Below are 25,878 nucleotides of genomic sequence, written 5' to 3' on the forward strand. Positions count from 1 at the left end.
CCCTAATATCCCAAAAACCCGAAATTCTTAACTAAGTAACATGACCGTTTCCAAATTTGTTTCTGAGATAATGAGCTTAGACTTTAATCTAATCGAGGCTATTGTTTATGGCTATAACAAGCGCATATTTTAACGACAGCAGTTAATATTTAACCACCTACAGGTTTGCACCTCTAGAAAACCGTTGGCGAACCTCTCACAGTTAAGACTCTTCCCAGATTTTACGAGATATTAATCGTTATCTCAAAAGCGGCTCCCCTCATTAAACCTAACTAAAGTCATTATCAGCGAAGACCAATTCTTACGGAATTCCCTGAGCTTGGTTAAAACTTAACCAATTCAATGTGAGACTGAAATCTGAGATCATTACTCGGACACGAATCCTTGACTCAATTGTTGAATTTTGATTCAATCCAGATTTTAAGCCGCCCATCCCTCTCTAAACCCTCGTCCTGAAAATAGAATGGAAACAAAAAAGTGAAACTACCCGAAGAAATAGGCAATTTAAGGATAAGTGCCATCGTTGTTGGAAAATGAGGCACAAGGCCGCCGAATGAACATAAAAATACCGTGGAATATCGATGCGAATGCTGTCGGCCAACCATCTTTTTGTTCAATACTGGATGCTCAACTTAAGTAGAAGCCACCAAATTCTGAAGCATTTCACATCGGAAAATGTCATCTAGACATCTTGTCGTCGTCGAGGCTCTACAGACCATTCAGAATACCCTATCTCCAACCATCTCCATCTATCGATCGCTTCCTCCAAATTTGAAAGCCGAGCTGTTTCCGTCCACAAAATCTACCCAGATTTTCCTACCGATCTTCGTCCTTCTGCCCTCCCTTCCAATACTCTTTTAGGTATACGATTGTAGTCCATACGCTAGACTCTACACGGCCATGAGAGAATTCGGTGTCCCGATGAAATTGATAAGACTGACTAGGTTAACCCTGACCAGTGTGCGAGGCCAGATAAAAGCAGCAGGATCACTCTCGAGACCATTCAACATCAACAACGATCTAAGACAAAGGGATGCTGTGTCAAGTGTCCTCTTTAACCTGGCCTTGGAGGAGATGATTCGCAGTGTAAATGTGAATGCGAGAGGCACCATCCTCTTCAAGTCCACCCAACTACTGGCCTAAGCTGACCATATTGACATTATGAGAAGAACAACCCGAGATGTACAAACAGCCTTTATCCAGATCGAGTAGGCGGCGCAAGATCTCGGGCTGCACATTAGCAAAGGCAAGGCGAAGCACATGGTGGCAACGTCAGCACCAAAAGCCAAAGAACGAACATAGGGTCAAAGCTCTTACTGTACAAGGCAATGATCTTGCCAGTCCTCATATATTCCTCGGAGACCTGGGTCCTGAGCAAGAAAAATTGCGAACTCTTGGCCGCGCTCGAAAGAAGAATCCTCCGAAGAATTTTTAACTCCCTACATGAGGATGGACGATTCCATAGCCTACATAACGAGGAAATCTATGAGCGATTCCACGATCGTCTAGTTGTGGATAAAATCCGGTTCAACAGGTTGCGGTGGGCGGGTCACTTAACCCCCCCGCCAGTAAGCGCATCACCAGTTAAAAAATGTTCATTCACATTAAGTGAATGGTTCTGTCGAACCAGGTGTGCGTAGGTGATTGCCTTCCAAAAGTCTCTGGATCTACGGGCCTTTGCGGCTATAAATGTTGAAAGGTTTTGCTGTCCGAGCTTCTGAGGAGTAAATTTCCTTACCTTTGTGTGAAACGGCAATTGCTTCATTCGTTTGAAAATTGAATATTTTTGAAATGACGGGTGAGTTGTTTTTCTGTGCACATGTTGCAACAATTTTTGAGGTTGTATGGCATCACTGCCTGCTTCGACTCGTCCAGCACAAGACAGACATAACGACGGACGAAACGTAATCTTTTACGGACGACAGGTCCACATCTGAAAACTATTACAGACATGACGACAGATCCGAACTTGACTATATGTACTATTATAACGACTCGCCTTACGGAGGCCTGGCACGACCACTAAATGCCGTGTCAGCGAATCGCGTCTACAGTATTATTAGATTCAGGGGTCTGGTATTTAATGGCACACTAACATCTTTGCCCATCAACCAGTTTCTCTTCCGCGTAGAAGCTTTGACTCACTCAACCCTTCAGGAGATTTCGGTACTTGAAAACACACCCTTTTTAGAGATAGAGCAGCAAAGCGCTACTGGTACTACCACCAGCCTGTCGAACGAATCTAATGGACCTCTTTTCGTGAATCTCTTCGCCAGCAGCTTAAGGACTCACTAGATAATTGGAACATCCTTGAACTGATGCGAAACCGCACTCAAAGTCGGCACTGGCCAACAGGCTAGAAAATTCCCTAATGGAAGACAAATTAGTAGAGTTTCTACGTCATGACTAATTATCCTAAGCCCACTATCCACTCAATGGCGGGTCGCACTTGTTTGAGAAGCAACTTACTTCTTCTACTTTCAAAAATTATGTATTTGTATGTAGGAGGAGTCCGTCCACTTAACAGAAGAAGTAAGTTGCTTCTCAAACAAGTGCGGCCCGCCATTAAGTGAATGGCAGGCTTAGGACAATTTATTCCCAAACAAAATTTTTTTTCCATTAGCTGAAACTAATCTAGATGTAAACCAGGCGGTTTCGATCGATATAATTCATACCCTTGACGAATTTTGAATTTAATAAAAAAAAACTAATGCCACCTGTAACCGCTTAGGGTAGAGACACTGAGGCAGTGTCTGATGAGATCGCCTCTGCCCTGCGATCGAAACTGACTAGCCAAATACATAATTTGCGAGCAGAGCAGAGTTTTAGAGGAGCATCTCTCAAGCAGGCTTTCTAAACAATTGCATAGCTATTCTGCGGAATCTGGAGAGGAGGTGAACATGAAGTGCATCTCAGGAAATCCTCAATCTAAGAATCAGATTTTGGATTTAGTTTGGTCTGCTGGAATTGTCGGCAGATTGTAAATTTCTACGAAGGCTGTTGGGCGGATCCCAATGTCTATGGGCTCTCGAATACGCGTAAACCCTTATATCCAAAATTTCAAGTTCCAGAGCCCAGCCCAATCACGACCAAAACGCGACCACCTACTATTTCACAGAAACCGATGCTTTCACCACCGAAAGTTTCTCCGTTGAAGCGATTCAAAAATTTAGCTTTGACATACCCGGACTCCACCACTTCCACGGAAATCAATGCTTTCGACTCTGAGGCCGTTGCAAGTGAGACTGCAACAATATTAAGCGACCCGAGAACGGATTTTCGGAGTAGCAGAATCGTAGGAGTAGTAGAATAGCCGTCGCCTGTATTACTGCGACGCTCTCACAAGCCGGTTGAGCCATGATATTCGCCCGAGAGGATGTCATTGTCTTGGGTGAACGTGTTTCAGGACTGATAGATACCGAAGCCACCGTAAGTTGCAGAGCATGAGACTCTTCAATCTCTGAATCATGAGTTCGGGTAGTCTCCGACCACTCTGGATGGTCATCTGACCATCTAATCACATCTTGTCATTACAAATGACAATGCACGTTAGGCACCATTTGTAATGACATAATCACATTTCACTGCATCATTACAAATGGCGCTCAACATTGGACGCCATTTACAATGGCATAATGTCATTGGCGATAACCTAAAAAGACCTACGCACCGGAAAACACACGTGAATTTTGTATTTTTGTATAATAACACATGAGGGATAGAATTGCTCAAGGAATCCACCACCGCCCCATTCCCGAGCATGGCTAGCACAGAATTATGCATGCACCTGTGCACGAAGCACTTCGATGGAGCTTCAATATTTGCGAACGGAACTTCATGGTCAATTTCGCCATTTTTTTTAGGTTTTTGGGACAACTCCTCCCTCTTCGTGGTCTTCGACCACACTGGATGGTGGTTCTGACTACCGCCAATCCAATTTTGTCATTACCCATCGCATGTCAAAGTTACGATGTTGTTAAAATCGTCTGTCGAATATGGGCACCCCTGAACCCTTCTACGAAACCGTAGCCGTCTTGGTCTTTCTTTTAATTTTTGAACCTTGAGTGCTAAACTCAAAAAGAGGAGTCCGTAAACCATAAAAAGTGGGAGCAAGTTGCTCTCCGTTTGGTCCGTCCCGACTCCAAGTGGATGCGGACTTAGGATTCCCTAAATTCCTTAAAAAAGTGTCCAGCTTTGGCCAAACTTTGACCTGAATTGTGGAGCGGATTTACGTTGAATATAATTGGCACCCTTGTCGTGTTTTACGAATTATAGAAGGGAGCGTACAACACCTGCGAGCCGCTTCGGTCACGCTGCTCCCAGGGCAGAGGTGAGGCAGCGTCTGATGAGTTGCGTCTGCCATGTATGTATGAATTTGCATATTAGGTAGGTAGGTAGGTATCAGTGGCCGCTCCGAGGAGTCCAATTAGCGCTTTGGTGCGCCGTTTTGATGCCACAAACTCCTAAGACCGTGACTGTTGTTATAGGAACAGGGAAGCAGAGTCCAGCTGGCTCGGATCTTCAGAGCCAGCCCGTAGCATTCACGAAGGAAAGCAGCTCTCCGACCCTGCAGCTAGAAATCTCACTAAGGTCCCCAAAGAATGGTTTACCCAGTGTCCGTCGTCGAGTACAAGGCCTTGATGGCCGCTTGGCTGTCGGTCAGAATGGCTATGTTACGCTTGGGGCTCGAATCACGCTCCAGCCATCGACAGACTTCCAATATCGCCAGTACTTCCGCCTGGAATACACTGGCGAAACCTGGGAGACCATACGACTTGGATAAACCGTGTGTATTCGAGAAAACCCCCGCGCCGACTCCATAGGCCATCTTTGATCCGTCCGTAAAGAATACCGTGTCATAGTCTTGCAACACGCCGCCAGTCTTCCACTTTGCCCTGGTTGGAAGGTCCACAGCAAAGTTTCTCGTGAAGTTCAGCTTGCGTGTGACATAGTCCGTGGGGGATGCCCAGATTTCTCGAGGTATTTCATCTAGAATGTTGCTGTGGCCGTAGGACTTCGCTGTCCAACATCCGGACTCACGTAGTCTGACATGCATATTAACATATTAACTAAACAAAAACAAAAACTTACCTGGGTAAATTGTGGTATTATCTGCATCTGTGGCTGAATAAGTCCAGGCATTGTTGCAGCAAATGCTTGAAGTGGCACATGAACAGTTTGGTAAACTGTTTGACCATTTCCTGCATTAATTGGCACCTGTACTGGAACTGTTTGCGTCATTGGAAATTGTACTACATGTGGAAGAGCTCCATTTGGTCGAACTTGTATATTTTGACCTAAATAAGAACCAAATGAAGAGAGTTATTAGTTCATATGATATCACGGGTTATCTTTAAAAATGTAAGACCCTTTTCAATAAATATTGCTCTTAATATAACACCAAATTCCCTTATAAGCTACAACATATTCATGTAATTTATATGCAATATGGTACAATATACAGCTTGGCATTATATACAAAGCATGAGGGTTAGCTTCACATGCAACAGGATATGAAATGATAGAAGGGAGTTTATATGGGTCACGGTAACGTCATTTAAAAGGAAGCTCTGCTTCGTTCTTCCTTTACCGCGATCGAACTCAAAAAACACGATACTGGAAGACAGTCGACTTGAAGTAAATTAAACCTCGAAACATGAAGATATTGAAAAGTGCTAAACATCATCATTCAATATTCCTACCATCAAGTTTAATCCCAGCAAAATTACTAGTTTGAAATGCATTCCCCAGTAAACCATTGGCAGCAGCAACTGACGTTGGAATCTGTATATTTGTTCCTGGTATCGTTATCGTAGTTTGCTGTGCTGTTTGTTGTTGTTGCGTTTGTTGTTGATTGGCTTGATTTTGTTGTTGTTGTTGATTCTGTTGTTGATTTTGTGACTGTTGTTGATTTTGTTGTTGCGTTTGATGCTGTTGTTGTTGTTGCTGCTGCTGCTGTTGATTCTGTGTTGTCGATTGTGCATTAGCACTTGCTAGTGCTGTAGTGGCAGTTGCCGCGGCATTTGTCACCGATGTTGCTGTTCCTATAGGAATTGTTATGTTCGTTCCGGGAATTGTTATCGTGGCTTGACCAGAAGCAGCTGCTTGTTGGCAATTTATTCAATGGAAGAAAAAAAGATAGCGATTTCGCCAAAAAGCAAATGGAGTTAGTTGAAACATGTTAATGAAAAAAGGAGCAATGGTGGCGGGTATATTAGAAAGATTTGCAGCTTTTGGAGTGTTTCTGTGGATTTTCTAGCGTGCTATTATACCGTTTATAAACCAGAATCCCATAAATGTACTACCAAGGACAGAAATGTATTAGGTTGTTGCATATGAAATGGCCGTTTTGGCAATCAAGTGAAGTTAGTTGCAATTTTGGTGTATCAAACCACCACCAGTTGGCGCTGTTGGTGTTGAATATTGACATTTAATCAAGGAGTCATTTGAGTTTTGACCATCGTTGAGATAACGGAATAGAAAGGAAAAAAAGGATGGAAAAGAGCCAAGAACGTATACTTTTTCTGTATGAGTCCAAACTCGATCATAAAGCGGCGGAGGCGACCAAGAGCATTAACAGCGCACTTGGAGCTGATACGGTAACCGAACGAACCACACGGCCGTGGTTCGAAAAATACCGGTCAGGCGACGTTAACCTTCAAAGTGAGCCACGTGGACATCCAGGACCATCGGTTGACAACGAGGAGCTGCCTTTGCTAGTCGGATCCGACACACGTCAGGCCGTGAGGGACATTGCAGAGAAACTAGGCGTACACTATTCGACAGTTTCCCGGCACTTGCAAAAACTTATAATAATAATAATCGTTGGCGCAACAATCCATATTGGATCAGGGCCTTGAAGTGTGTTAGAGCACTTCATTCAAGACCGTAACGGTACACTAGGAGGCAATGTGGTCAGCATTGCGCTCGCCCGAGATTATTACCCTGATTTGACTCAGGTACTCATTCACAGCTGAGTCGACTGGTATCCGACGTCAAATCACGATGCAAATTCCACTGCCACCAGTGAGATTTGAACCGCGACCTTCCGTATGACAGCCTAGTGCTCTAACCACTGAGCTATCCGGACACTTGCAAAAACTTGGAAAAGTGAAAAACCTCGACAAATGGGTTCCGCATGCCCTTACGGAGCAAAACATGGCGCTTTGAACGGAAATTTGCAGTTCTTTACCCATCCGCAACAGAACCGATCCCTTTTTGCACAGAATAGTGACATGTGATGAAAGTTCTGGGGGTTTAACATGAGTACCTGCCGTGTAGGCATAATCCCACTGTCCTCTTCGGACACGGATTGATTTTGGGACCACAACCAGAGCCCCGCCATGCAAGCACAGTGGTCCTGATTTATACTGAGTGCAGGCTCAGCATTCATACCAGTGGATGCGAGGCCTATCTAACACCTCTGCCGCAACTAAGGGGAACGGCACCCGAGTTGTACAGCGCAACTCCACGCTTGAGCTCCGAGGAGCTCTGCCCGCGATGTAGGCATAACCAGAACCACCATGAAACTCCCACTAGGGGGCCAATCGCAAATAACCGGGCCGAGAACACATCCTCCAGGAATTCTCCTGGAGCATATGCTCTCAGAGGGCCGCCTCGGTTCCCATGGTGCCAGATAACCTCCGGTGACGCTTTGTGGCCGAAGCTACTTCAGATGAGTCCCTTGCAGACTCGGGTCTGATCGCCCTCCTCGAGTACGTGGGAGTGACATGTGATGAAAAGTGGGTATTATACAACAATCGTCGCCGATCTGCACAATGGCTAGATGCTGATGAGCCACCGAAGCATACGCGGAAACCGAGCCTCCATCCGATGAAGGTATTGGTGGCTGTTTGATGGTCTACAGCTGGAGTTATCCACTATTCTTTTTCGGCACCTGGAGAAACGATAAATGCACAGAAATACTGTGCCCAACTCGAGCAAATGCACTAAAAATTGAGTATTCAACGGTCGAGATTGGTCAACAGAGATGGTGTGATACTCCTTCACGACGATACACGACCTCATGTTTCCAGAACAACGGTTCAAAAGTTGAAAGAATTCCAGTATGAGACTCTGCCTCATCCACCATATTCACCGGACCTTTCGCCAACCGACTACCACTTTTTTAAGCATTTGGATCATTTTTTGACGGAAAAACAATTTAGGAACGAAGAAGCTGTCAAAATTGCCTTCGACGAATTTATCAACACCTGACAGTTGGACTTCTACGAAACTGGCATAAACGCTCTTGGATCTTGCAGGGAGAAGTGTTTTGAATCGACTGGAACCTATTTTGATTAAATAAATAAAGTTTTGTAAGCTTTACAGTCGTTTTGAATTTTAGTACAAAAACGGCCATTTCATTTGCAACAACCTAATATTTGCTGAACCTTGCATAAGACCCATAACAAGAAGCTTTAGTAATAGCAGCATAGGGAGCAATTATAGTACTTTATTATCCAAATAATGTCTACCTTCAACCAAGGAAATATATACATTTTTTAGGCGTCTTTAATTCAATATTACTCTTAACTTTTGAGAAGTGAGTTCGCCACAAATATTTAAAATATCGCAAAATTCCCAAAAGCCGCAAACTCCTTTTCAGAATTTTTTGTTATTTAATGAAATGAATGTAAAAATGAATCAAATGAACATAATACGAAAACGAAAGCAATATTTCATACAAATATCCGTTAACAAACAATAATTACTCTCAATTTAACTATAAAACATTATTCACAATTTAGAGTTCCAAAACTCTATAGTCACTAAGGAATTCAAGTATTTTTTTCTATAAACACCTACCGTTAGGCAATTGAACTGTTTGGCCCATATTCTGGAGAAGATGTGCAGGCAACACTCCGGCAGGTGGTGCCCTTATAATTTGACCGTTGGGTGTGAGAATGCACTGTTGTCCATTAATCTGAACAGCCTGAAACGAAATGATATAGAAAGTGGTAAGTCAGGTTTTCAGTTAATTTTGAATCTCCCAAGTCTTTACCTGAGCACCAGCAAATTGTGCATTGCCCACGTTTGGTATAAACAACGCCTCCTGTCCATCAACTGTAACTGTTTGCAGAGGCTGAACTACAGACAGCATACCATTTCCAGGATTTTGAATGAGTTGTCCACCCTTACGAAAAAGAAACAGTCCAGGTAGGGCAATTCTAGTAGCCTAAAGTCATAGTAACCCCTTACCTGCACAAATTGGTGTGGAATTCCCTGTAAATTTTGTAAATTCAATATTTGTTGTTGAGGCATTTGTGGATTTGCCACAAATGTTTTCACCGGCGTGGCATTTGTCGCCGATGCAGCCGAAACTTGAGCTCCATCCGTCGAAATCGTCCCCATTTGCTGTGGTAAAAAACTTTGCAATTGTTGTAGGGTAATAACTTGGGGTTGACTATTTGTTTGATTTTGGATATGTGCTGTTGTACTCGTTTGTGGTTGTGATGCTGCCATAATAGCAGCATTGAGTTCACTTCCCTGTTAGAAGAAACCCATTATTAGAAGTTGGAATGAAGCTAGTGGAAAACAAGGTCATCACATTCAATTGTTACAGAAAATTACATACAACATCAAATATACACAGGTCAAACCAAAAAAAAAACATACATTACAAACGTTTACTTCCAGGCAAGAAGGAGGTGTTAAGTCTAAAAACCCAAGATTTAGGAACAAATAAAGAAAACAGACAAGGATTTCCAAGGGTAACAATATACGTTTCCATTTTTATAAGTAAATGACATGCACCTGTAGTCCTTGGGCTTGCAATTGTGCGACCACTGAGGCGCTGACCACACGGACTTCAGAACCGGTGGTGGCATTTCCTTGTTGAGCCTCCAGCTTTATTTGGAATTACGAGGAAATTGAATTGTTTGAATGTGATATAACTTAGTGACCGCAGATATTTTGTCGCCTTTTCAATTGATCTTTTTTTTTATTTTTTATGGGCCAAGAAGTAAAGGCAATCCTTGTTGCAATAGACCTGGATGGAATAAAATAAATTACTATGAGGGATGCTTATTTGGTTTCATGTAAGAGTTATATCGAAATTTAATTCCTGTTGTGGAGCAACTTGTGTTGAAGGAATAAATCTATTGCTACAATATGTTAATGGCAAATTACATGCTTTTTGAAAAGTATTTCTTCAAATTATAGTGATTCTTCCTCAATATAGGGAAGGTATTATGATAGACAAGCCGTGGCAACTGATTAAGCCAAGACGGACCTAAACATATACGAGTATTTATCAATCAAGAAATCCTTTCGCAAAATTACCTCCCTTAGTTTCCTCGAAAGGGAATTCATAACAGGCTTTCTCACTTGAAGAATTCAATCTAAAACTCTAAATTAAAATTTTAATTGACGCCGAAGGATAATAATAATAATAATGACCGCTATGAGCGTTGCCATCAGCATGTAGCGAGCATGTAAACAGATTCTCTCTATTATGATGAAATGTAAATCATTTTTTGCCAGTGTAACACGTCGTAGTAGTCGGCAGGACTCTCCCAAATATAATATAATAAATACAGTTATTAAGGTATTGTTTTGTGTTTCCCTTTGGTCATATTTCGCAGCAAAATTCCCCCAGCAAAGTAATGTAGCAGTAATATACAAACGTCATTGCTCAAGCCGCTGCAGATTGGCGGCGCCGTACGCTACAAATTGGTGACCCCGACTGCAGATTCCCGGAAGCAAATTCTCAGAGGCAGGTTCCCGGACGTAGGTTCCGGGCCATAGGTCCCACCAAAATCCCATTTATCGTGGAGGACCCACACACACGAACGGACAATCTTGCTTTGTGCCCCGCAACTTCGCAACTGCGTATTTTGCAAAGCCTAATGACCATGGCGGAAGACGACAAATTTGTAGGAGCGTGAACGCTTATGAGGCTTATATTTCTAAATTTGCCTAGCCAACGCAGAGTGCATAGCCTTTCGCTTATATTTTCAAAGCCGATAACACCAGATTTCATTTTTGGGCTGGCTGAGAAACCTACTCCGACAACATGGCCCTTGTTCAAGAAACCGGTCCAGACCATCTCTTGCAACGCTGTTGCATCAGCCTTATATTGGGACAGGATATCCTGCTCAGCAGCATTCGGTTTGTACAGAGAGCGGAAATGGTTATTCCGTTGTCATTGCCGGGTCCGTCGTTTTGAAATCCATCCTGTCCGAGGCTCTTTCCATGGTTTCGTAATTTTGGTTTTCCGTATAAGGTTGTCAGCCTTACCAAACCCGCAATCTGGAGGACCAGTTGATACATTGTAATTTTTCATTAAAAAAAGATCTCCCAGAGATCACCACGTGGAGGTGGAGATATGGTTTAGTAGTAGAGCTGTTGGTGTTGGTTCAGCAGGCGTTTCCCAAGTTTTATGCTCCATCGTGGGTACCAATCCACGTTTCGCCCTGGGACTTATACTACCCTTTGACTGCACGTAATGTATACGCATGTATTATGCCAGAATATCGACTTTTAGATACTATTGACATTCAAAGCGCAGTGAAGCGACAACTATTAGAACTTTGTTAGTGCTAGTCCAATTTCCACCAAACTTGGCAGAGTTATGCTCTATATCATGGCCTATATTACTGCAATTTCATTATTCTAGGATGGACTCAAGGAATGTAAAGTCAATTACTAAACATTATAATAATATACTATTATTAACTTTATTTGAACAGATGAAAGATATTTCAGAGCCTAGGCACCATAAAATGGCAACTTCTTATTTGCAGGTTTTTTGTCTGGGTTGGTTCTGAAAATAGCCCCGTGAAAGAAATGACGGTTTTCCAGCGCCCCCCCCCCCCCCATATGAATTAAATGTCAAAACTGAGCCCAGTTTTGAAAAGTACTAATCGGGACCTTTCATTTGATACCCCACATGACCTTATTTGGTGGAAAAAAATTCCACCCCCCTTTTGCATGTATTAGGACCCCTGATAATCGGGTTCGCAAATAATCGGGTTCGCAAAGATCTAGCCGTGGTTGTTGCCGCGTCATAAAAACGCGCCTATCTCGAAACAGCTGCCCCAAACTTGTTAGCACTGATGAAGGGAACATGTGGTTCCCGAAATATTGGTATTTGCAAAATAAAAATTAACACTAGCGAAAAGGAAAAACAAGTTTTATTATTTCAAATAATTAATCGCTATAAACACCGCGTAATTACACTCAGAAGTAAGAATAGACAATTTTTCAGTCCGAAACATGTTCATTGCTGAGGAGTGAATTAAACGGATAGTTGCAGATAAAGTTAACTTGCAGTCCCTCCCTAACATCAGAAGTATACTCTCCCCAACTAGAGTATCTACTTGCAACGACGAAGGAAAAACTGCCATCCGTGGTGAATACTGGCAATGTCATATTTCATCATGACAACGATAGGCCTCACCGTACTACACATTACTCGGAAAAATTACGGAGTTAAATTGGCAGCAATGGGTCCAACTCCGTACTCTCCTGTCCAGATTTTTATTTGTTCCGCTCCTTCGACAAGCAAAGAATTTTTTTACGAAGACCCTCTAAAAAATGGACCTACATTCATCTGGATTTGACAAAAAAGAGATTTTGTGCCTACCAGACGGTTTTTGACTTCTTTTAAGAAAAAACCGAAAATACTTATACTCACACCCAATATAACATAATAAAAGTTCGATTATAGCACATTCTCCTGATCGCAAAGCAACGCGTACGCAAGATGATAGTTACGAATCAAAACATCGAGTAAGCAGCAAACTGTTAGCTACGGTCGCTTTTCGATCGTGCCTATGCTTATGCGAGATACTTTTGAGGAACTGCATTAATCTGAAATCTTAACTTCTTACGAGAAAACTAGGAGGGTCAGCTAGTCAGAGGACCCTGTTGGTACTAGTTGCTGTGGTGGTGACTGTATGAAATTAGTGCCTTAGATTGGGATGCAACAAACTCAACTTAAAATTCGTAGAACATAAAAAAAAATGTAAATAATCAATATAAAACAATTCGAGAAACCGAAAGCTGGACGCTTCAAATATGGGAGTTTTGTGTATTTCTTTAATAAAGACATTTGAGTGTGCATTCCCATTAGTGCCTAGCACGTAATATATACATATTATGTGAGAATATCCACTTTCGCGTGATATTGACATTCCAAGTCTTGAATTTGCACAGAAGCGACCTATTAAAACTTTGTTAGTAATAGTGCGATTCCCACCAAATTTTGTAAGATCATGCTCTGTATTATAGCCTACATTGTGCAAATTTCGTGGTTCTGCAGCCAATTACTGAAAATTATAGTAATATACTATTATTAACTTTATTTCAACAGTTAGTTCATCATAACAGCCCAAGGAAGGAGGGCTGCTTTACCATGTCAAAAAGAGCTATCTTCATCCACCTCAGATCCCGGATTTAAATCGAAATAGGAGGATAAGGAACAAAAAGGATTCAGAATATCACATAAAGGATATTTGGGGCTCTATTCCTGCGGAGGTCACCGATAAATTATAGGGTCGATGGAAAAAAAAAATTCTCGCAGTTTTAAAAGCTAATTATCACAATATCAAATACTAATTTACCCAATTATCGACGATAAAATAATAATAACGATAAACAAGTCGGGAAACCGGAAGCTTGACGCTTCAGGTATAAAAGGTTTTGTATGTGAGGAGCATAACGTAGTTCTCCATTGGCTGATAGCATTGACCCGAGATATTGAAATCGCTCAGTTCTGGGCAGGTTACTGCCATTGCCAGAACTGAGCGATTTAAATATCTGGAGGGGCAGGTTACTGCGTTTGCCAAAACGCAGCGATTTAAATATCTCGAGTCAATGCTATCAGCCAATGGAGAACTGCGTAATGAAATTGCTTCACGCATTAACGCAACCTGGATGAAGTAGCATTTCACAACTGGTGTTCTCTGTGATCGACGTATCAGCGCACGTCCCAAATCTAAAATTTATTGCAATGTTTCTCTATAGTTCTGAATGTTAGCCGACTATAAAAGATAATGAACAGCATCTTGCGGTAATGGGGACGAAGATGTTTCTTGCACTGGTGGCGTGACACGTTTTAATCACGCCTGAAATGAGAATATCTCCGATCGATATGGGTTTGAACCGATCGTGGAAAAACTGCGAGAAAGGCGTTTTCGATGGTTCGGTCACGTAATTCACGCTAACGAGAATTCACTTACCAATATTGATCTGAACATCGAAGTCAATGGTAAGCAACCAAAAAGCCGACCGAAACAACGGTGGCTTGATACGCTGGATGGAGATTTAAAGGCCTCGCGATTACATCCTGATCAGGCATTTGATAAAATGAAATGACGAAACCGATCACGACGAACCGACCCCGCTTGTGAACGGGACAAAGGCTGAAGAAAAAGAAAAAGATGTGAGGAGCGGCGAGTGCACGACAGCTCCGTGTCACATGACTAAAAAATTCAATGCCTTCTATTTTTTAGAAAGCGATTTAAATAAATCATTTGATGCAAGCCCCTGTATTGATAATAGCCAACCTCATACGCTTCACACCCTGAGTTTATTATTTGCAAATGCTAAGAATGTAACCTACATTAAATATAAACAAGTCGGGAAACCGGAAGCTTGACGCTTTAGGTATAAAAGGTTTTGTGTTTCCCTATGTGAGGAGCATAATGTAGTTCCCCATTGGCTTATAGCATTGACCCGAGATATTTAAATCGCTCAGTTCTGGGCAGGTTACTGCCATTGCCAGAACTCAGCGATTTAAATATCTGGAGGGGCAGATTACTGCCATTGAAAGAACTGAGCGATATAAATATCTCGAGTCAATGCTACCAGCCAATGGAGAACCGCGTAATGAAATTGTTTCAAACATTAACGCCACCTAGATGAAGTGGCGTTCCCCAACTGGTGTTCTTTGTGATCGACGTATCAGCGCACGTCCCAAATCTAAAATTTATTGCAATGTCGTCCGTCCGCCGCTCTCTATAGTTCTGAGTGTTGGCCGACTATAAAGGACAATGAACGGCGTCTTGCGGTAATGCGGACGAAGATGTTGCATTGCACTGGTGGCGTGACACGTTTTGATCACGTCTGAAATGAGAATATCCGCGATCGATATGGGTTTGCACCGATCGTGGAAAAACTGCAAGAGAGGCGTTTTTGATGGTGTGGTCACGTAATTCACGCTAACGAGAATTCAACGACCAGTATTGGTCAGAACATCAAAGTCAATGGTAAGCAACCAAAAAGCCGGCCAAAACAATGGTGGCTTGATACGCTGGATGGGGATTTAAAGGTCTCGATTACATCCTGATCAGGCATTTGATAAAATAAAATGACGAAACCGATCACCACGAGCCGACCTCGCTTGTGAACTGAAGGCTGAAGAAAAAGAAAAAGAGCGACGAGTGCACGACAGCTCCCTGTAATATAGCTAAAAATTCCATTGCCCTCTATTTTATAGAAAGCGATTTAAATAAATCATTTGATGGAAAGCCCTGTATTGAAATAGTCAACCTCATACGCTTCACACTCTGAGTTTAATATTATTAGCAAATGCCAACAATTTAACCAACATCAAATATAAACAAGTCGGGAAACCGGAAGCTGGACGCTTCAGGTACGAAAGGTTTTGTGTATTTCTTAGTACGTAGCACGGAATATATCCATACATTATGTGAGAGTAACCAGTTTCGGGTGATATTGACATTCATAGTCTTCAATTTTCAAAGATGCAACAAATTTGAGGTATTATAACTTTGTTATTAATAGTGCGATTTCCACCAAACTTGGTAAGATTATGCTCTACATTATAGCCTATATTACTGCAAAATTTCTACTAGGATGAACTTAAGGGGGATTTCTAACCAATTACAAAAAATTGTAGTAATATACTATTATTAACTTTATTTAAACATATATCGGCATGGAAGGTATTTCGGAGCCTAGGCACCATATAGTGGCAGCCTCCTGATTTTTTTTCGGTTTGGTAGTTTCTGAGAATGGCCCCCTTAAAGAAGTGATCACTTTCAACCCCCCGCGCTCCCCACCCTTCCAACGAATGTCAAAACTAAGATCGGCTTTGAAAAGTACTAATCGAGGCCTTTAATTTGATACCCCACATGACTATATTTGAGGGAAAAAAATGTTACACCCCCCTTTTGCATGTATGGGGACCCCCCCTTAAATTCGACGTAAAAGGATGTAATTCACTGTATGCATGAGCGTTCACAGTTCCCACCTTTCTACCAAATTTGGTGTCAATCGCTATAACTGTCTCTGAGAAAAATGCGTGTGACGGACAGACAGACAGACAGACAGTAAACCGATTTTAATAAGGTTTTGTGTTTACACAAAACCTTAAAAAGGGCTAGGGAGAATTAGATTCTTCTTGAATGGAATTTTAATATTTCTTTCGAATTTCAATTATTCTCGTTAATTATGACATCAGCATCTTATTTGTATGGCTTAGGATGCTGTTAATTAGCACGAAATTGATAAGTTTGAACTTCTATAACTTCATGGAACTTGGCATGTGTATGCATGAGTCCTCTATGTCGGCGCAAAATTTAGTACACCTAGGACGAACCTAACTCCCCTTAGGTAGTCAATTTCTAAAAGTTGATAATATACTATTAGCAAATTTATTTGAGCAGATACCGGAGTGGGACATCTCTCGAAGATTAGATTTCACCTAAGTGTTTTACACAAAACCTTAAAAAGGGCTGCAGATAAATAGATTCTTCATAAATGCGACTTTAATATTTCACGCGAATGTCAATTATTCCCGTTAATTATGACGTCAGCATCTTATTTGCATGGCTTTGGAAGAAGTTAATTCGCGCGAAAGTGCTAAGTTTGAACTGCTATGACGTTGGCGTTAATGGCCAGATTTAGCACGTATATAGGAAATATTATCCTCTATGCTGGTGCAAAATTCGGAAATCCTTGGATAAATTTAAGGGGGGTTTACAGTAAATTTCTAAAAGTTAGTAATATACTATTAGTAAGGTTATTTGAGCAGATATCGGAATGGGACATATTTTGAGGCCTAAATTTCATCTAAGCGCACCACCCTGATTTTTTTCGGATTTTTAGGTTGGGTAATTTCCGAAAATGAGTCCTGTCTCACTTTAAGTGCGTATATTTTGACTCCTTACTCACGCACTTTGCAATTAACGCCAAAACTAAAATTTTTTGAATCCCCGCTTTGGATGGATGGGGAGCCCCCTTTAAACTATACCGAAATTTATGCCACTCACTGTATGCGTAGGATTTCATAGTTCCCATTTGCCCACCAAATTTTGTTCAGATCGGTTTAGCCGTTCTGGAGAAAAGTGCGTGTGACAGACAGACAGGCAGACATTGACACCTTAAAAACACATAAAAAATGTTTTTATTTCAAGAATTTATTTAAAAATATCGTCGTACTTTCGAGATATTTAACTTCAAAGTGTATTGTCGTAATTGTCCAACTTTTTAGTTGGTTGAGCGTATATTTTTACAAACATTTTAAAGCTAGGTGTTACCATTGTCCAATGATGCAACATACAAATATTTGCTTTGTTTATAGAAATGCATATTATCTTTTGCATAATGTTGAATACAAGTTTGCCAATTGAGTTGGTCAAGTTATATTTGCATACAAAGCGAAAATAACTCATTTCGGCTGTTATTAGGTATGCATAGGTATCATGTAATACGGAAAAACAATTAAAAGTTTCAAGAAGACAACATTAATCGACTCGATACTACTCGCTCATTGCAAATAATTGACTTCTATGTTCGGTATCTTTCATTGAAAAAAAAAAAATAAATTATTTTTATTGAAAGTCGGAAAGGGTTTTTCAAGGGTTTATATTTTTTAAGAAAACCAGATTGTGTTGATTAATTTGATGCACTACATTTTAACAATGCGGTGACCGAGTGAACCCCTGAATCTTATTGCCCCGAATTCAATACTTGGATGATCAGTATCTCTCAGTTATTTCCTATTATAAGGATCTCGGCGTGACATTTAACAGCAAGCTTCAATGTAATCTTCTCTAGGGTGACATCCTCAACTAACGATCCAGAATGTCTGTCTTCGTTTTTTTCTCCTTTTCCGAGTTCAAGTATATTCTTCTTTTTCTTCAGCCTCTGTCCCGTTCACAAGCGGGGTCGGCCCGTCGTGATCGGTTTCGCCATTTGACTCTATCAAATGCCTGATCTGGATGCAATTTCGAGGCTTTTAAATCCCCAACCAGCGTATCAAGTCACCGTTGTTTCGGCCGGCTTTTTGGTCGTTTACCATCAACTTCGATGTTCAGACCAATCTTGATAAGTGAATTCTCGTTAGCGCGAATTACGTGACCATACCATCGAAGACGCCTCTTTCGTAATTTTTCCACGATCGATGCAACCCCATATCGATCGCGGATATCCTCATTTCGGATATTATTAAAACGTGTCACGGCACTAGTCCAACGCAATATCTTTGTCTCCATTACCGCAAGACGCCGTTCATTGTCTTTTATAGTTGGCCAACACTCAGAACCACAGATAGCAACAAGACGCACGACATTGCGGTAAATTTTAGATTTGAGACGTTGGCTGATATATCTATCACAAAGAACACCAGTAATGGAACGCCACTTCATCCAGATTGCATTAATGCGTGAAACAATTTCATACCACAGTTCTCCATTGGCTGATAGCGTTGACCGAAAGTATTTAAATCGCTCAGTTCTGGGCAGACTACTGCCGGTGACAGTGATTGTACCTGTTTCATGGGGATCGGTCGTCAAAAATTCAGTTTTGTTTAGAGTCAATCTGAGACCGTGTCGCATAAGGCGATCATTCCATTTTTGGACAAGTTCCTCGAGATCATTTTTGCTATTAAATGCTAGGATAGGTTCGACTGCTACAGCCCATGTTCTTATGGAAATTTATGCCTAATCATTTTTTCTTCACTCCGAATTGTTAATAAATAAATAAATAATGTATAATATAATTCTAAAAATTCAAACTTCTACTTTTTTGGTTATCAGAAAAAGGATTTCTTAAAAACGAACATCAAACGAGGTGACCCCCAATAGTGTAGGGTCTTGTTCCAATAAATTTCTAGCCAAACTGAACTCTCAGTAAAAAATAATGACTAAAAGGATTTTGATTCACAGGAAGTCTAGGAGCGTAAAGAGAGTTAAAGTGCCTGCAGAAACAACAAACTAAGAATTTGGACATTTCTCTTACCGAAAGAAATTAACGTTTACAATACAACCTAATTTGTTGTAACAAATTAATAATAACTGATTTTGTTATTATATTTGAACTCGATTAGATTGGATGAAGAAATATTAACTGTATATGTAATACCATAGTGTCACCGAACATCAGAATATTGTATTACACTTCAGTGCCTGGAAGAATGTAATTTGGTGCCAAATCTGTTACGCCGATACAATTTTCCTGGCCGCTTTTGAGGTTATAATATTCCAATTTGTAACTAAAATTCTAAATTTTAAATTTGAATCTTCAAACGGAAGGGAAATTTGTCCATGTGGCATCTTGCTCTGATTTGCCGCGCTACATGGCTGGATAATTTTTTTGTTTTCGGAAAAAAAGAGGAAGAAAGAAGGTGACAAGTGCGGAGTAAATCGCGCACGTTTTTTTTTTGAGGTTGGGATATCGAAAATTGTAAAGATGGGAGATAGTTGGTCGGCGGGGAGAAAATTGACAAATAGTAATCTCCGCCTGAGCAAAGCCACTTAAATGTAAAAGGTGGATCGAGAGACATATTCTGTTTTCCTATCGAGTGCGTAAGCAAACGTCATTGTGATAAATTATGCGTTACGAACAAATCTGTCCCGTGTAGCGAGCGCCCTTACCACTTTGGATATTGTCCGGCAATTTCCAATCGTAAACTCAAGAAAAATCGGGAAATTCAACTCTCGTGAGAGATAGATCCGAGATTTTTATTCTACATGACAGCTTTTGTCGCCGTTACGTTAGCCACCCTTTTAATGGTTGTGTCTGGTGCAGGCGTCGATGTGCGCCTCAGTAGCTCCTTGACCGCTTGTTGCGAACCTTAAGGAGGCGGGACCTGTGCAAGATGAAGATACTGCCATGTCCACGATAACAACATCATCCATCGAATCCACCGCAACTCTGACCCGCTATCGAAAGTGAAGACACCATGAAAGGATCAAGTTGCCCGATCGATAAATGAAAAGACTAGATTATTGTGAGTGTGTAATTTTGCACTAAATGTAAAGTACCCTGTACAGAATAAATGCGCCATGATGCGTAGACTTAGATACTAATTTAATGCAAACGAGATCACTGTATTCAGCTTTTAATGGAGCGATATTTAATGGGTTTGCTGCAAGGACATATTTGGCCTACCCTGATGGACATGCGGAATTTAGGTATAAGTTTACTACTATGTAATCAATTTTGTTGTGTAGTTTATTAGTATTATTAGTCTTGTATATCTTAGAGCTTAGGATTAATTTCCGTGAGAGAATTGGACGAAGGATATTTAAATTTTAAGTACAGCAAATTTTTTTTTCTTTGATTGACAATAATTCGTATTTATGAAGAGATCCGTAAATAAGTAAAATAAATCACGAAAACAACACTCCGCCTCAAGCCTTCTCTATTAAAGTAGATTACCCCGGGTGGATTTGGTTTTGTTGACTCCTGAGTCAAGACACGTGATTAAATCTCTGTGTCCTAACAGGGAGATAATATGTGGGAACCAAGAACCCCGGCCCATATCTCGCTAAACTGCTACATTCAGGTTAGCTCCTGCATGTGCCGTCCGGTTCTATATATTACCTCGCACAGTCGATGTTCACGACTGGCAAACCTGTTAGTGGAGTTCCGTTAGTTGAAAACATTGACGACCGTGTTGGTGCCAAGGGAATGCAACGCTGGACACTCATCATAACAAATCGTCATAGTGCACATCAATGAAGGCAAGATTAAATATATGATAGCAACGTCAGCGCCAAAAACCAAAGAACCAACAACATCAAATCGCACTGGTCAAACGAGAATAAGGAGGAAACTACAACTTTGAAACCGTTGATAACATCTCCTACCGAGGTTCGAAATTCACAACCGATAACGGCTATGATGATGAAATACGCGCACGGTTGTTGGCAGTCAACAGAGCCAATCTCAGCTTACAAAAGCTGTTCCGCTCAAAACGTCTCACCATACGATCAAAGCTCTTACTGTACAAGACAATGATCTTGTCAGTCCTTATGTATTCCTCGGAAACTTGGGGTCTTAGCAAAAAGAATTGCAAACTCTTGGCCGCGTTCGAGAGAAGAATCCTACGAAGAATTTTTGGCCTCCAGCTGTGCGGTGGTGTCTGACTATCCTCAAGTCAAAGCTGGCTGCAGGATGCCTGGATCGGATAAAAATGGCCACATAAATGGCAAAAGAAAGATAAAAAAAAAGATAGCAATAATCACAGACCCCAAAAAGTCTGCACATCAGACATCAGACACTCCATTGTCTGGGAAATAATTGACGCAAGAGCGAACTCTAACTTCGAGAAGAAAAAATACTGTGATATCCAGCTAAAAGTGAAATTATGTTGAATCCCCTAATCAGTGGGGGTATCATGGTTTCATCTTTTGCAGCTGAGGATGTATTATGGATGGTGCAGAATAAAATCAAGAAGGAATGGCAAAATGAATATCAGACAACGTCGAGATTAAAAGGCAAAGATTTCGCGACAATCTTTCCGGAACTGTCCATTAAAATACTAGCTTTCATCTCAACAGACTTTTCTCAAACCATGTCTACAGCTAACTTTTCCTTCATAAAATTGTCAAAATCAACAATGACAATTGTCTAAAGTGTGGCGTGTAGAAAACAAGCATCATCATCAACGGAACAACAACCGATATCCGGTCTAGGCCTGCCTTAATAAGGAACTCCAACTACTCCGGTTTTGTGCCGAGGTCCACCAATTCGATATCCCTAAAAGCTGTCTGGCGACCTAACCTACGCCATGGCTCCATCTCAGACAGAATCTGCCTCGTCTTCTTTTTCTACCATAGAAATTGCCCTTATAGACTTTCCGGACTGGATTATCCTCATCCATACGGATTAGGTGACCCGCCTACCGCAACCTGTTCAGCCGGATTTTATTCACAACCAGACGGTCATGGTATCGCTCATAGATTTCGTCGTTATGTACGCTGTGTTCCTAAGTTCAATTATTTCATTTTGGATTTTAACTACCCAACCGGTTCTGTTCCCATTGCTTCCCTGAACTGACCCAGTCCAGACTAGCAGGTTTCCCACTCTTCTTTCCTCCTCATAGATCTTGAAGTTATTAAAGGCTTTCTGGAAATTAATATAAGTTACCGAAAGACCCTTTTTGGTCATGGGATTGTCTATGACCAACCTATAGGAGAAGGGAGCAGATCTTTTAAGCCTTATCAGATCCTTAAAGGCCAATAGTGCCTTTCTCAACTTACGGGGGTTCGCCCGCTAGAGCATAAGACCCATGATGCGGTGAACACTTAGTAAAACCTAAACATCTTTTCAACTGAGGTGCCACAATCGTGGCTATTCTGTTGTCCAGGTTTTTGGGCAACAAGAGCATGGACGCAGCAGCATAATCAAGCACTGGTCTCACAATTGTCCTAAACAGTTTTATGGCTCTCTCAGGTTTTAATCCCCATGAGAAACCTGTGGGGAAGCGAGATTGTGTATAGTTTGAAAAGTACCGGGCTTAAAACACTTCCTTGGGTTTAGACCACTGTTTATTGAGCACGACCACTCACCCAGCTTCAGCTCCCTGTACTCCAAAAAGGGCAGGGTCTAAGAGTATATGTTAGATGGCACATTTTTCTCTCCCATGGTTTCGGCAAGAAAGAGTAGGTCCACCCTTTCGTATGCTTTGCTAGTGTCAAAAGACCCACCTTTCACGACTGTACCCTTACTCTTGGCTACAGATATTTCCAGCAACAGGTCACTTAAGCATGTCGTGGTCGATTTCCCTTTTCTGTGTGGATAGCAATGCTCTGTAAGCACAGTTTTTGTTTCTAGGAAAAAGGAAAGTCTTTTCTTGACCATGCCGTTGAGAATTTCGGCGAAAGTGTTTATTAGGGAGATAGGTCTGAAGCTCATGGTATTATTTAGATCAATATGGCCCTAATAGTTTCAAAAGTCGCGTATGGATGAAATGGTGTTCAACGATTGCCATTCAACCCCATATTTCAGGGAATTCCCTTCAATATAAAACGAGTTATGTATATACTTTGTTTATTACTATTAGGAGTTGACAGCTATTTGCAACTTTCTACGTTTGGCTGGATTCAAATAACAAATGTTTATGTGAAAATAAAAAGAAAAACAATTTTGGATGAGTATTCACCCAAACGAAAGTCTTCAACTAAATCCCAAAGTATGTAAGGCAGCGATGAATACGTATTTGAAAATGGCAAGCATTCTTCCATTTTCGCTCACTACTGTCCCTATATGCGCGTATTCATACATCTCTCTTGTATCCACATATGTAGTATTCAGGTCGGTAACGTGTTGCAATGCTGCGTACAGCAACACACAATTGTTAGCTCTACATATGTCAATAGAAAAATTTTCATTGACGAGTACCTGAATTCAGTAAGGATTAATTAAGAGATTCTAGCTGTTATCTGACCTGTGATTTTTTTGTTTATAAAATACTATGGTACTAATTAACGTTAAGAAGAATTGAAGATGCTTCAGTGTAGTTTTTTGAACGCAGCAGTGAATTTCTAGGAGCTGCTTTATTCAACAAAAACTAGAACTATTCTCAACATGTGACCCAATTTTCATATTAATTCTCTCTCCACACTAGAATAGCTTGCGAGCCAAAAGCAGCTGAAAACCTAAATACATACATCGAAATGTACGCGACTTTCTAAATCTTTCACCACGTTGAAAATTACTTCTGCCATTCACTGTACCTGTTTCCCAATGCTCATCGCGTGACACAGTCGGTTGGCAGATCGAGACGTTAATTTGCCAAGTTCGCTCGTGGATTTTAACTGAAACGTTTCGTTCAGGTAGAAAGTAGTAAAAGGATGGAAATTTGTAAACAAATTCGGAGTCTTCCCTTGGACCATAATTCATGTTCTTGCCATTGAGAAAATTCCTCAGTACGCAACACACAACTACATACTTCGGCGACATACACACATCTCAACCGGGCTGTGTGGCGACACGAAAAACACAAAGTCGCCCAGGTAAAAATCGATTTATGGCGCTAATCTAAAAACGCCAGAACTAGGCCGAAAATCCCAGTTGTTTGGGACGGGGAATCCCCCGAGCACGTTTCGCGGGCAAATGCAATCCACCCGCAAAAGGGCGGACGAGCGAAATGCATCGCCGCCTGGCACATTGGCCTTGTTTTCGGTGAATCTGGCGCTGGGACTCATCACGCGTTCAGCCCGGCTCGGGGACACTGCACCATCCATGCACACCACTGAGCTCCCGCCCAGAGGAGTGTAAGCGCGGAACACCCACCCGATTTCAAAGTGTGGCCTTGTCCGCTTCTGCCGCCAGCCACTATAGCGCTTACTCACTCACACAACCCCATTCGCTCACCCACACACGCACCACTCCACATGAACACCGCCACTTTCCGAGAGGGAGGTCTGCCCCGAATTTCACTCGGCCTTTTTCAAACTTCTCGAGTTCATCCCAAGGCGCTGCGAACCCGCTTTTCCGGCCCAAATGCACTTACTTGGAATTTAGCCGGGAAATTGGCCGCTTCTCGTGCGGTGCATATTCCACGGCAGCCTCGGGGTCCTTCACTGCTTTACGTAACACGGCTCCACTGGCTCCACTCGCCGCCTGCCGCCCCGCTCGCGCCTACCAGCGCCGCAAATACGCCACGAAACGACGGCCGTCGTCGCCACCGAGATCGATACAAAGAAAAACAAAAGAAAGCGCAGCACTCGTCGCGGAAAAGGCACTTGCACCCGGGCCCACTCGCTTTTCACTTTGCCGCCAAACGCACGGGGCACGCACCTTTGCAATCACAAACTTAATTTCACGCGAAAGCTGCAAATTTTGCGTTAATTATTCCGGAAAAAATCACGCGTAACGCTTCCCTCTAAAGCACACAACACGCAGCCTGGGCTGGTCCCATTCGTTTGTGTGTGGCAGAGCGACTCGAGCATTTGCTGACGGCCCAGTCGACACCACGTCCCCTGAGCGCGACCGAGACAGCCCATCGCGCCGTTCCGTTCGCTCCCACACGGCCGTCGGGCGGCGAGTACAGGGAAAAGGTTTTCTCGTTCGATGACTTCGCCTGTGCCCTACGCCTGCTGGAAAAGGGGACGCCACGCACTATTTCACTACCTCCTGCCCAGGTCGGCTCCGTTCGTTACCAGTTTACACCCGAGGAGGCAGTTGAAGAGGTTTCTGTTGCTCGTCGCGGGCCGGGCGAGGGCAGGGGAATTCGCTTTCATGCCCCTTTCTCGAATTACCACGCCGGCAGATGTGGTGTGCACTGCATTCCTCCTGCCAACAGTGCTGCGTGAAAAGTTCGTGCTTGCAGTGTTTTTCGTATAAAAATGGGAGGATAAAGTCGACAACGAGGGTAACTTCTTAATTGAATATTCTTCTGAATGGGAGGATACCCCGGAAGGGGCAGTGGAATGGATCCAGGGCAACAAATCATTTCAAAATTGATTCCCTCTCAGTGGTGAAGCTTCAGCGCCAATCAGTAGCAGTGGCAATTTGGGCATTACATTCTTGTCTTTTGTCGACTTTCACGACGGAATCTTCTGGTGAATCGTTAGCGCTGCTGGTCCAGACGCTCTTCCCTGCCATCAAGGAGCACTGTGAGCCAAGGCCTTGCTTGGAGAGTATTCAGCCCCAGCTTTGTGACACTATCAAATC

The 25,878-nt window shown here is 42.1% G+C and overlaps 1 protein-coding gene across 8 annotated transcripts in view; it reads right to left on the bottom strand.

The window, feature by feature from the left end:
* Positions 1–25,417, bottom strand: part of LOC119654051 (transcription factor Sp4-like) — a 37,044-nt gene extending 11,627 nt beyond the window's left edge. For 2 of the 8 annotated variants that reach the window (XR_005249785.1, XM_038059215.1), the window contains exons 1-6: positions 24,716–25,414; positions 9,202–9,489; positions 9,005–9,136; positions 8,809–8,935; positions 5,703–6,101; positions 5,092–5,297 (exon numbers count right to left, since the gene is read on the bottom strand). Coding sequence is in view for 6 of the 8 variants with exons in the window: in XM_038059215.1 (XP_037915143.1) it covers positions 5,092–5,297; positions 5,703–6,101; positions 8,809–8,935; positions 9,005–9,136; positions 9,202–9,465 (1,128 nt within the window). In the remaining 2 variants the exon portion in view is untranslated. Of the gene's footprint in view, positions 1–5,091; positions 5,298–5,702; positions 6,102–8,808; positions 8,936–9,004; positions 9,137–9,201; positions 9,490–9,756; positions 9,992–24,715 lie in introns of all 8 variants that reach the window. The other 6 variants (XM_038059213.1, XR_005249786.1, XM_038059216.1 and 3 more) reach the window with 6 other exon arrangements.
* Positions 25,418–25,878: the final 461 nt, after the last annotated feature.

Source organism: Hermetia illucens, chromosome 4, assembly GCF_905115235.1.
Source record: "Hermetia illucens chromosome 4, iHerIll2.2.curated.20191125, whole genome shotgun sequence".
Classification (NCBI taxonomy): Eukaryota; Metazoa; Arthropoda; class Insecta; order Diptera; family Stratiomyidae; genus Hermetia; species Hermetia illucens.